This window comes from Nomascus leucogenys, chromosome 7b (assembly GCF_006542625.1).
Source record: "Nomascus leucogenys isolate Asia chromosome 7b, Asia_NLE_v1, whole genome shotgun sequence".
In the NCBI taxonomy this organism is placed as follows: Eukaryota; Metazoa; Chordata; class Mammalia; order Primates; family Hylobatidae; genus Nomascus; species Nomascus leucogenys.
The window spans coordinates 37,020,573-37,034,212 of record NC_044387.1 but is presented as its reverse complement, the minus strand read 5'-3'; the positions used below and the strand labels follow the sequence as shown (position 1 = coordinate 37,034,212).

The 13,640-nt window shown below is 40.1% G+C and overlaps 1 protein-coding gene across 3 annotated transcripts in view; it reads right to left on the bottom strand.

The window, feature by feature from the left end:
- The window catches only part of SEC24D (SEC24 homolog D, COPII coat complex component), a 113,009-nt gene that overhangs the window by 76,388 nt on the left and 22,981 nt on the right, over positions 1 to 13,640 (bottom strand). For all 3 annotated transcript variants that reach the window (XM_012507799.2, XM_003271311.4, XM_030815753.1), the window contains one exon: positions 6,065 to 6,176. In XM_012507799.2, coding sequence (XP_012363253.1) covers positions 6,065 to 6,176 — 112 coding nt within the window. The remainder of the gene's footprint in view (positions 1 to 6,064; positions 6,177 to 13,640) is intronic.

Genomic DNA, 13,640 nt, shown 5'->3' with positions numbered 1-13,640 from the left:
AGGCAGTTTTGGTGGAATGCTGGGGAAAAATCTGCTCAGAGTGAGTTTAAGAGATAACAGAAGGAGAAGAATTGGCAATAGTCCTTTTAAGTTTTGCTGTAGAAGGGTGGAAAGAAAAGAGTGCTAGCTGGTAAGGGAAGTGGATCAAGAAAACATTTTTATATTTTAAGATGAGAGAAGGTTTTTTTTAAAAAAAGATGGGCATCATTCTGTAGAAAGAAAAATACTGATGATTTAAGAGGAAGAGGGGAAACTTACTGTGGAAATATACTTGAGTAGTGCACAGGGAGAGAGGCTGGCTTTCGAGTGGAGCACAGATTGCTCACTGAGGGCCAAATGCAGGCGGGCACAGTGGGAGGATGCGCTGAGACTGGGGGTCCATGTGGTGGTGGGGTGCATGGAATTTCCTTTCTGAAAGGAAGATGTAAAGCAGCTAAAAGAAAGATGGGAGAGAAGGTGCTGCAGGTTTGAAGAAGTATGAAATAGTCACTAAGGAGAGTGGAAAAGTGAAAGGACTTGAGAATACAGTATGTTGGGAAGTTTATGGTCCTGAGCTTAAACAAAGATTGTGGCGGGGTTGTGAGCCTTTCTCTGGCCATGTTTTGCTGCGCAGATGCAGGCATGAAATGAATGGAAGGTTGGACTTAAAAAAGCTTTTATTCTGTTCATTTCCAAGCTACTAGTGCCAGATTTCACAGTTTTTAGGACAAACTGGAAATCCGGATTTTTATATAACGTATTCTGATTTTTAAATAATGACAATTAATTCAAATAGAAACAAAAGAAATTACTGTGTAGGACAAATTAACATGACTGCAGGCTGAATCCAGTCCTTGGGCTGCTCTGCAGAGCATCTGAGAAAAGTGGAAGACATAGCACTAACAACAAGGATAATAATAATAATAGCAGCCAATGCGCTAGACATCATTCTAAGACTGTTACATGTAAACTCATTTAGCCCCACAATAACTCTATGGATTAATATATTTATAATCTACTTTACTGAGGAGGAAACTGAGACACCGGGAGGTTATGTGACTTTCCAAAAGTCAAAGAGTTAGTAAGTGGCAAAAGTGGGATTAGAACCAATTATAATTTTCTACAACATCCCAGAAAAATTGAGTCCAGGTTGTCCAGGCCTGGAATGCTGGATGAGGAGTTGAGACCAACCCTGTCTGCCCATGGGCAACAGTGACATTTTTTTAGCAAGGGTTAAAAAAAGGCCAGGCACGGTAGCTCACGCCTGTAATCCTAGCACTTTGGGAGGCTGAGACGGGTGGATCACAAGGTCAGGAGATTGAGACCATCTTGGCTAACACGGTGAAACCCCGTCTCTACTAAAAACACAAAAAAATTAGCCGGGCGTGGTGGCGGGCGCCTGTAGTCCCAGCTACTCGGGAGGCTGAGGCAGGAGAATGGCGTGAACCTGGGAGGCAGAGCTTGCAGTGAGCTGAGATCACGCCATTGCACTCCAGCCTGGGCGACAGAGCAAGACTCCATCTCAAAAAAAAAAAAAAAAAAAAAATAACCGAACTTTTTTTGGCAAGGGTAAAATGATCAAATAAGTAATTGAAGAAAATCAATCTGCCCAAAGTTAGATAGCTTCTAGGAACAGAAAAAGAATACAGACAGGTAAACTGGTCCATTGCTTTAAGAGCCCAGGTAAGCAGTAACAGAGGAGGAAACCAGACTTTTGGCAGCAGGAATAAAAGTAAAGGCACTCTTAGGTAATATTAATATATGTCAATATGCTTGAATGCTTAATAGTGTTTGTTTCATATTTAAACAAAACTTTCCTTATTATCATCATTACACAATGTTATACAGACCATGAACTAAGAATTTTAAAAGTATTTTAAAGTTTATTTTAATTTTCCATTGCACTCAATTATACTCGTTAAAATTACCAATAAAATACTGAAGCTGGATATTTGTTACCTTTAAAGGGTTTATTTTTTGACAGTGAATTATGCATAAATGAATGAGCTCTAAAGGTGACTAAACAAATGCTTCGTTCAGGAAGATAATGTGCACAAATAATAAAATTTGAAAAAGCAATTGAGAATTTGTTTCTATAAACAGGTATACAACAGTGGGGCACAAAAGGTCTGGCTACTGTGGATAATTTAACAACCACAGGAACTAAGATTCGACACTTTTTGAGATGCTTAATAAAGAGCATTATGGGATAATTTTACTGAAAACATTCAATAAATTCATTCCACAAACATTTACTAAGCTAAGCTCCAGGCAAGGGCTTAGAAACAGAATACAGTAAAGTCCCTGGCTTCACAATCTAGTTGGAAAGAGTGACAGTAAAAATAGATCATTGCAACATAGCATGGTAAGCATCACAGAAGAGCAAACAGATTAAGAAATAGAAGAAGGGAGACAATGACTCTGTCACTTGGACCAGAATTGACCACACAAAGGATGAGGTGCTTGAACAGGGTCTTAAACGATGGGAACCAAAGGACAAGTGGAATCTTAAAATAAGATCCTAGAGCCAAAGGCAAAGGAATAATATTTTAAAGTTTAAGAATATTTTAAACTTTTCTTTATTGGCTCTGATCGTAACCAGCTGTACGGCCTTGGGCAAGCCACTTAACCTCCCTGGGCCTTATCCTTACATCTGTAAAGTGAGAGAGCTAAGCAAATAAAGTCCAAAGTTCCTTCCAGCTCTATATTCTACTTATGTCTGTGAATTTCTGTACATGTCTGAGAATCTTGAGCTACATCCTAAAAAACTTATTACTATTGGCAAATAAGCCAGGTCAGACAAAGGGGCTTCATAGCAAAAGGGTATGACTGGGCTAACTTTGGGGCTCCATACCAGGGCAGCTCTCTCTTCTTGCCAAGGGCTAGGCTGCAGGCTAAGGAGAGAGAATGATGACTGAGACCCTGCCACCTTACTAGTCCTGCCTGCTCACCCACTCCTTCCTTCATACTCTTTCCATACTATACGATCCAGCAATTTCACTTCTAGGTACAGTGTATACTCCAAAGAAGTGAAAGCAGGGACTCGCATAGATACTTGTACATAAATATTCACAGCAGCATTACTCACAAGAGCCAAAAGGCGGAAACAACTCAAATGTCCTTCAACAGATGAATGGAAAACAAAATGTGGTATGTATAAAAAATGGAAAGTTACATAGCCTTAAAAAGGAATGAAATTCTGATATATGCTACAAGGTAGATGAACCTTGAAAATATTATACTAAGTAAAGTACACCAGACAGAAAAGGACAAATATTGTATGATTCACTCAAATGAGGAGCCTAGAGTAGACAAACTCATAGAGACAGAATGTAGAATAGAGTCTACCAGGGGCTGGGTGGGGTGGAAGAATGGGGAGTTATTGTTTAATGGGTACAGAGTTTCAGAGTGGGATGATTTTTTTAAAGTTCTAGAAATAGGTAATAAGAATGATTTGGTTGCACAACATTGTGAATGTAATTAAGGCCACTGAATTATACACTTAAAAATGGTTAAAATAATAAATTTTATGTTATATATATAGATTTGACCACAATTTAAAAATTACCCACAAGTCCCTCAAAAAACAAAAAACTATGCACATGCTGTTACTTGACATGTACTATGCTCTCTCCCACTACCATACTTTAGCACATCCACCTCCTCTGCCTGGCAACCCTCCCCTCCCCCATCTCCCTAGTCTTATGAGTTACACTTGCTCACTGAAGACAGTTTGGGTGTCCCCGACTTCAGCAAGACAGGCTGGGTCAATTATCTGGTTGGTGACCTCACATTTAAGTTCCCATGGCAACATGTTTCTTATCTTTCTATTGTAACATTTATCTCACTGAATTAATATTTAGTTATCTTTTTCCTTGCCAGATTGTCCACTCATTTAAAAAAAGAGCTGTGTCTTTTATTTCTGAATAGAGGCAGTAAAGTTAAGAACATAGGCACTTGTATCAGAATGCTTGAGTTCAAATTCTAGCTTTGCCTCCTACTAGCTACATTTCTTAGGTAAATTACCTAAGCATTCTGTGCCTCAGTTTTCCACTCTGTAATATAAGAATGATATTAATGCCTATCTCATAATATTACAGGGGATTAAATGAATTATTCCATATAAAGTGGTTAGAAAATTGTCTTGATACATACTAAGTACTTGCAATTATTAGCTATAATAATAATGTTAATTTGTATTTTTTTATTATATTATTAACCTCAGGTTTAGCACAGAGGCCTGGCACATAACAGGTACTGAATAAACATTTTCTGGACGTATGCATGAATGAGTGAAGTTCTGAACAAGTGGAATTCTGATCCCAGATAGCTCCAAGATTTGTGGGAGAGACCTATCTAAACCACAGTAAAATTTAATGTGATAGGGGTGAAATATATATGAAGCATTATGGGAAAAGACACTGGAGAAAACTTGAAAAAGAAAATTTAAATTAAGTTTGGAAGAACTAAATATTTCCCAATTAAAGGGGTGAGAGTCATATATTCCAAGTACATGTGTCCGATAAATATTTATTAGTCAACTAGTATGTTCTAGATACCAGGTGAATTTCTAAGGATACAGTGGTAAACAAAAAACCATCCTCAGGCTGTTGCAGAGAAAACAGTATAATGTGAGAATCAGAGGCATGAGGAGAAAGAGGATGAGTTTGGTATATGAAGGCAGTTGTGAAGGAAGAAACAGGTGGGAGATGAGGCTGGTCAGGAATATTCTTTAGGTTGAAAAAAGCCCCATATATTTTTTTATAATTATTTTAAATATTAAATAAATAGATATTAAAACACTTATCATTAGGTTGAAATGAAACTGCCACCTTTTATAGGTCACAGTAATAGAAAAAAATCAACAATTTCATATTGCTCAACCGATTATCTACAAAACCCTAAATCCTTTACAAATATGAACTCATCTAACTAGTTGGAATGAGTTCTATAAGTAATGAGGAAGAAACAAATTATTTTTACACTTGATCTTAGCCAAAAGGCCGAGAAGGACAAATTATTTTTAGAATAATAAATGAAGTCATCTGAATTGTTTTAATATTAATATCTACAACACCTATAATTCACATGAAACCCTTCTGTGTATTGAGCCCTCTATACACATATAAGCATACTTATGTGTGTGCGTGTATACACACACACACATACAAAGACTCATGCACACAGTCACCTCTAATTCTTACATTGGCTCTGCAGGGCCGGTCTTAGTCTCCACATATTACTGAGGGTGATGCTGAGGTTGAGAGAGAGGTGAAATGGACAAAGCTCACTTGGGCAGTACGGAGTGGAGTCGGAATTCTCCCAATCAAATCTTTTTCTACCTCACTGTGCTACCCACTCTATAAGGTTAGCTCTGAAGGCAGCACAGAGGATAGAGAAAGGATCCCCAACTAGAACTTGGCTAGCTCAACAACTCTGGGATGAGACAAAATGCTTGTTTGTATACTGATGTTATGCTTCTAGGATTGAGTACACAATCCATTAAAATGGTATATTCAGAATCTCAGACATCACATTTCATCCGGCTATATTCTTAACTTGTCATAAACAATAGGGTAATATATTCTTGAGCTGAGAGGCATGGAACAGTAGAGATGCAGCTCAGCTTCTCCACTTCCCAGTTTAAATGTGGGAAAACAGAACCCAAAATGTTAAAAAGATCTGCTTAGAAAGTGTTGTTGGGGCTAGAACCAGGTCTGCTGACATCTCAAACAGTCTAATTCCTTACTGCTTTGCTTGTGTCAGCCTTCCAACATAGTGAATAAATTAAACCAAAGTAGGGTATAAACTAATTTAAACCCATAAATTAAAATAAATAATTGTTTTAAGCAGATATATTGCTCTGTACCTCACTGGAAAATCTCCAGACTTCTATACGCAGAAAATAAAATTCAGTTGATAGCACCCTCTTGGTACTTGTGGGATTAATGGAGAACTGATTCATTATCAGCTATAATAGGGTTTTCCATTATTAAGAGCATTATTGAAGAGTGTCAGTGTATTTGCTTTAAAAACGGCGAGAAATTTTAAAACCTTAATAAATGGCCTAATTAAAAACAAATACCTTGGTCTTGTATCATACAATCTGTAGTGACCAGGGGAGGGATCTGGCCTCTGGTGTTGGTGGCATAAACTTGTCCTCCTCTGCTGGCTCTATCATTCTCGATCACCTGGATCTGATAAATAAGACATCAAGAGCCTGTTAAAGTAGGTTCAGGTTCTTCCCAACATTCCATTTACAGAGTACCCTTGCTCTCTCCCCCCTCCTTTTCCCTTCCCTCTCAATATTCACACACACAGAGACACACCCACAGTCTCACACACTCACACAAACTGGCATTTTCTAAATCCTTTCTGTTCATTTCAGATCAAATTGTCATGGAAAAACCCACCCTGTCTTCAGTTAAAACGGTTACAATTTTAGAATAGTAGTTTCCAATTCTATTCTGTAATTCTTTAGCTTCAAATCTGACAATGTGACCCTTCAGAGAACTTTATTTTTATCTAATTTGTTTATTAGGAACATAGGTAAGCATTTTTTTTCTTTTTCTTTCTTTCTTTTTTTTTTTTTTCTCATTTTTTGAGACAGGGTCTCACTCTGTCACCAAGGCTGGAGTGCTGTGGTGCAATCACAGCTCACTGCAGCCCTCACCTCCCTGACTCAAGCCATTCCGAGTAGCTGGGACCACAGGTGGGTGCCACCACACCTGGCTAATTTTTTCTTCATCTTTTTGTAGAGACAGGGTCTCCTTTCCCTATGTTGCCCAGGCTGGTCTCAAACTCCTGGGCAGAGGCAATCCTCCTGCCTTGGCATCTCAAAGTGTTGGTGTTACAGGTGTGAGCCACTGCACCTGGCCAGCATTTTCTTAAAAAAAAAAAAAAAAATCTGGTAAGAAAAGAAATTGAAAACAACTATTTAAAGGAAATACTGGTCTGGCACAATGGCTCATGTCTGTAATCCCAGTACTTTGGGAGTCCAAGGCAGGAGGACCACTTGAGCTCAGGAGTTTGAGAATAGCCTGGGCAACAGAGTGAGCCCTCATCTTTACTAAAAAGGTTTAAAAATTTAGCCAGGCATGGTGGCATCTGCCTGTAGTCCCAGCTGCTTTGGAGGCTGAGGTAGGAGGATTGCTTAAGCTCAGGAGTTCAAGGCCGCAATAAGCTATGATCATGACACTGCATTCCAGCCTGGGCAACAGAACAAGACCCTATCTCAAAATAAACAAATAAAGGAAATACTTTTTCAAATAAAAGAAACTTCCAAAAGGCTAAAAATTATCTCAGAAGAAATGATTTATAATATACAACCTATAAAAACCTTAACTTTCTCCTCAAATGTCTTTTGATCTTCAATTTGCTTTTCAAGTTTCCCCAACTGCATCCCTGGCTCCTTGAGATGTAAGACACAAATGGTTTTTAAAGCAATCCCATGTGGTTTTTGCCCACTGTAGAGAAGTCAACAGCAGCAAAAGTCTGTAAGTTCTGTCATCTAATGTGGAAACATCTGATATTTCTCTACTAAAAACAATTGTTATTGATGAAGAATATAAGAGATACAAAATATCTTTCTGTTCTAGTTATGTAGGGGTGAAAATTATGAGCAAAATCTAGTAGTATGGAGTTAAAAAGAGAACAAGAATCCTAATAATTATCTTCCTCTTTATCTTCTCCCTTCCCTCACTTCTTTCTTCATAAGAGAAACAAGGAGGAATAAAAGGAAAAAAAAAAGGAGAGGGTGTAAGAAGAGGAAAAAAAAATGGAGAAACAGGAAGTGTGCCCAGACTGGAATAGCGTGTCCAAAGTTTTTAATATTCTTAAAACCATTAACAATATGAAAATTGCCTTCTGCCAAACTCTGAAATGTTGCTTTCTCTACTCTTCCCTCCCATTCCATCCAATCCAGCCCCCAGCTGGTACTGACAACATTGGTTTTTGAAATGTTGATGACAGATTTAGCCTGCCTTTAAGTCTACAGGTCTTCCCTCCTAATTTCATAGGATGTGAATTGTTATTAGATTAAAATATAAAATGGCTCCAAACATAACTGCTGTCAGACACAGATAAGACTAAAGCTACCATGAGCAGAGACAAAAAGCAGAGAAATCGAAACACTATAATTATATTCTGTATTTTGACCACAAAGTTAATCGGATTCATTAAAAATACAGTTGTTTTTTATTTTTTTGAGACAGGGTCTTGCTCTGACGCCCAGGCTGGAGTGCAGTGGCATGAAGAGGGCTCACTACAGCCTCAATCTCCTGGGCTCAAGCCATTCTCTTGCCTCAGCCTCTGGGACTACAGGTGTGCACCACTATACCCAGTTAATTTTAAAATTTTTTGTAGAGATGGGGTCTAACTTTGTTGACCAGGCTTGCCTCAAATTCTTGGGCTCAAGCTTTCCTCCTACCTTAGCCACCAAAAGTGCTGGGATTACAGGCGTGAGCCACCGCACCTGGCTTAGAGTCATTTTTATATTATTAATATTTATTGCAATCATTTCAACCAACAAAGAGTCAAATATGAAAGTGAGGTAAAAGCCATGATAATGTATTAGTGTGCATAATATACAGAACATATTGAATATAGTCTTCAATAGACTGTATATCCAAAAAGTTTATTTTTAAATTATCCATTTGCAATTTACAAAGCCCTGCCTCCAAAGAAACAGTGTTATCAGTAGTAATTACATTTCTAAATTAATTCACATCTTGGATGGAATACTACAAAGAAAAGAATGGGAGATTAAAGTCGTTCTGATAATTGCTAAAAAATACTATACCTTTTTTATTTATCTCAAATGCATGTTCTTGAAAAACAGGCTTAGAGATAGAAGCTTCAATAGCAATTTTGACTGTGACTCAGTACTTGAAGGGTTTAGATTTAATGACAGTGATCCTTGATAACTCCAAAACTATTTCAAAAGGTATAGACTTATTTTTCCTTCAGAAGATGTGCTGCTAGAATTACAATTATATTTATCTGCTATGAGTGGAGCATTCCAGGTTCATAACACAGAATTGGAAAAGAGAAAAAAAAGAAAGTGATTATCTTGAGATAAATGAACAAGGATAAGGGAAAAACAAGAAGATGTGCGTGCCATGCAAGAAAGGCTGCTTAGCAGGATCATGTGAATTTTGGAGCAGTAAGATAAAGTGGAGTAGAAAGCACCCAACTTCTTTTTTTTTTTTTGAGATGGAGTCTTGCTCTGTCACCCAGGCTGGAGTGCAGTGGCACGATCTCGGCTCACTGCAAGCTCTGCCTCCCAGGTTCATGCCATTCTCCTGCCTCAGCCTCCCGAGTAGCTGGGACTACAGGCACATGCCACCACGCCCGGCTATTTTTTGTATTTTTAGTAGAGACGGGGTTTCACCACGTTAGCCAGGATGGTCTCGATCTCCTGACCTCGTGATCCGCCCACCTCAGCCTCCCAAAGTGCTGGGATTACAGGTGTGAGCCACTGCGCCCGGCCTATAGAAAGCACCCAGCTTCTGAATAATCCTCTTATGGACACAGAAAAGGAGGGAGGAAGAGTTTTGATGATGATACATTTCCTTACTTTCAAAATTTGTTTAAAACCACCACCAAAAGGGTTGTAATAAGCACTTCGCTCAGGACTGGGGCATAGCAGAAGCTCAGTAAATGTGACTTTACATCTTTCTTTCCAGAAGGAAAAATTTATTTTGTTAGCAAAAGTATGTTCCTTTGGTAATAGGAACACAAACAGGCTCCATCTGACCATCACTATTTCATTAGTTTTAAGATAAAAATAAATACTGGACAGATTTGTCTGTATGTATTATAAGGGTCCTGGATGAGTCACAGCATCTACTCCTTCTTGCTTTTGTTGCCCATTCATTCATTCATTCATTCAAGGAATATGTGGAATATACTATGTATCAGGCTCTGTTCTAAGTGTTAAAGACACACCAGTGAACAACACCATCATGGAGTGGACATTCTTGTGCGGAAGACAGGCAATAAGTAAACAAATGTACAAATAACACACCCAACATCAGGCAGTAATTCAGTGCTGTGGATATGGAGTGGTACGGATGGGGTGCCAGGGAGGCTGAGGATGAGCAATGAGGACATTAAGGAAATGAGGACATGAGCTGCACCCTGCATACATCTAGGCGAAGAGTATCTAAGCAGAATAAAGGCAAAGGCCTTGAGGCAGGGCCATGCTTGGCCTGCCAAGGAACAACAAAGAGGCTGGTGTTGCTGGTCAAAGGGGGTGGAGAAGAGTGGTAAGAGACCAGGTCAGAGGTAGCTGTGTGTGTGAGTGTGTGTGTGGCAGGGGGTATAGGGGAGCCAGGGGTGGCAAATAATGTAGGGTCCTGCAGACTATTGTAAGAACTTTGGTTTTTAATCAGAGTATTGATTTCCGTAGCCATGACCTGATCTGACTTAGAATTTGAATGGATGACTCTGGCTGCTCTGTGCAGACTGAAAGGGCAGGGAGACCAATTAGGAGGCTCTTAAAAAAACCTAGGAAGGTAGACAGTAGAGGCTTGGAACAGGCTGAGTAGACAAGGTAGGACCAAGAGAATTAGCTAAAGAACTAAATATAAGATGTGCAAGAAAGGAAGAATCAGAGATGATTCCCAGGTTTTTGGCCTGAGGAGCTAGAAGAATGGAATTGGATCTGGATTTCAGGGAAAAGGTCTTTACTAGGATTATCTGCATTCTCATTCAAAGCCATGAAAATAGATGGAATTACCTAGAGTGCTGCTTTGCACACTTTAGTGTGCCTAGGAATCATCTGAAGAGCTTGTTGAAACACAGATTCCAGGGCCTTACCCTTAGAGATTCTGATTCTGTAGGTTTGGGCTGAGGCCTGAGAACATGAATTTTTAATAAGCTCCCAGATGATGCTGATGGTGCTGTCCTGCGAGCACATTTTGAGAAGTGTTATTCAGAGAGTAAATGCCAGTGGAGAAAGGAAAGGTCCAAAGACTAAGACTAAGTCTTTGGAAAGGTCCAAAGACTAAGCCTTAGGACACTTCTAACACTAGGTGGTCAGAGAGATGAGGAGACATTAACAAAGGAGACACAGCCTCCAGTGGGGTAGGCAGAGATATAAGCAAATGGGTGGAATCCCAGAAGCAAAATGTAAGTTTCATTTCAAGGAGAACGGAGTAAACAGATGTGTCAAATTACTGCTGATGTCAAATCACATGAAAGCTGAGAATTGACCATTAGATTTGGTAACAGGAAGTCATTGGTAATTGGACTAGCACAGTATTGTGGGGTTGTGGTGATGAAATCTAAACTGGAATAGGATCAGGAGAGTGGGAGAAGATGAACTGAAAACAGCAGATATAGGCAACTCTTTGGGAGATTTCTTGCTTTAAAAGAAAGCCAGGAGATGGGTGGAAACTGAATCCTGGTTTGGGGAGAGGCCAAGGAAAACTTCTTTTATTAATGATGGGAGGCATCATAGGATATTTATATTCTGACGAGAATGATCTAGACACAGAAAAATTTAAGTTCGTTTTCAAAGAAGTGCAGATGATGCAAGAGAAAGGAGATATGACGGTTAATTTTATGTGTCAACTTGGCTAGGCCATTTTTGGGACAAACATCAGTCTAAGTCTAGATGGTGCTGTGAAGGTATTTTAAAAGTATTTTTAAAGATCTAATTAACATTTAAACAGGCAGGCTTTGAGTAAAGCAGATTACTTTCCATAATGTGGGTGGGCTTAATCTAATCAGTGGATGGCCTTAGGAGAAAAAGGTTCCCTGAGAAAGAGGAAAATTCTGCTTCCAGATGCCTTTAGACTTGAGCTGCAATATCAGCTCTTCCCTGGGTCTCCAGCCTGCTGTCCTAACTTTCCCATTCAGTCCCCATAATGAAGTAAAACCATTACTTAAAATAAATCTCCCTCCTTCTTTCTTTTAAGCCATAAAAGTAATGACTGGCAATATGATTATCAATAAATGCACTAAGAATTGTCAAAATTTAATTTCTAACATGTTATAGCAGTAGACAGTATTACAAATCTTCAACTTTAAAGTCAAATAAACATAGAATAAGTGACAGATTACAAAAATAGCCAAAATTATCTACACTTCCCTGTATCAATGCTCTTTTCAATGTTGCCTTGCCCCTCCTCCCATCAAGAGGCAAAGTCCATTTTTGAATCTGAGGCAGTCTTGTGACTTGCTTTGGCCAAGAAAATGTAGAAGTAGCGATGTGCCAGTTCCAAGCCTAAGCCTCAAAAGGCCACGCACACTCTTACCTTCCCTTTTGGATGTCTGCCACCCCATGAACAAACCCAGTATATCCTACTTGACCATGTGGCCTGGTCATTCCCCATCAACAGATGGGTACCAAACACAAGACACACAAATGACACTATCTATGATGGGCAGAGTGGTGGCCCTCAGAAAGATACGTCCATGTCCTAATCTCTGAAATCTGTGAATACTACTGATACGGGAGGGGGGGCAGGGAAGTGCTAGGTAGAAAAAGGTGGGTCCCTGGTTAGGGCTCTACTCCCACGGACCTAGGTGAGGACAGGCACTCCTGCTTCCGTGCCCAAATGCTGCATTTTCCAAAACCACCCTGGCCTGCCATGCCCCGATCCTGGGCCTATGAAAACCCGACTTCCTAGTGAGCAGACACACAGGCAGCCAGACGTGGAGAGGAGCACATCAGTGGATAAAGATACAAGCAGCTGGATGGCGAGAGGACGTGGAGGGAGAACGCCAGCGGAAGAGCACACTGACAGACACGGGAAGAGGCGGAGTTTGGCCGGGGCAGTCGGAGGAGAGCCAAGGCCACTGAGTGGTGGGACTCGAGAGGAAAACCATCTCCCTCTGGCTCCCCAACCTGCTGAAAGCTAATTCTACTCAATAAAACCTTGCACTCATTCTCCAAGCCCATGTGTGATCCAATTCTTCCAGTACATCAAGGCAAAAACCTGGGATACAGAAATCCCTCTGTCCTTGTGATAAGGAAGGGGTCTAATTGAGCTGGTTAATACAAGTCGCCTATAGACGGCAAACCAAAAGAGCACCCTGTAACACACGCCCACTGGGACTTCAGCTGTAAACATTCACCCCTAGACACTGCCATGGGAGTCGGAGCCCCACAGCCTGCCCATCTGTAACCTCCCCTAGAGATTTGAGCTTTGGAGCACTGAAGAAGCGAGCCACACCCCCACTGCATGCTCTCCAAGGGGAACAAGGGAACCTTTTCCATTTCATTACCTCATATGACAAAATAATTTTATTAAGTTAATGATCTTGAGAGGAGGAGCTTATCCTGGCCCTGAATGGAATCACATGTATAAGAAAGAGGCAGAGGAATTTTGAGACAGACATCCAGAGAAGAAGACACAAAGAGAAGGAGGATTCAATGTGACCACAGAAGCAGAGACTGGAGTCATATGGTCACAAGCCAAGGAAGACCTGGAGCCACCAGAAGCTGAAAGAGCCTAGGAACAGATTCTTCTCTACAGCCTTCAGGGGCAGCACAGCCCTGCTTAGTCCGTTTTTCATTGCTTATAACACCTGAAACAGTAATTTATAAAGAAAAGACATTTATTTCTTATAGTTATGGAGGCTAAGAAGTCCCAGGTTGAGGGGCTACGTGTGGTGACAGCCTTCTTCTGGTGGAGACTCTGCAGAATCCC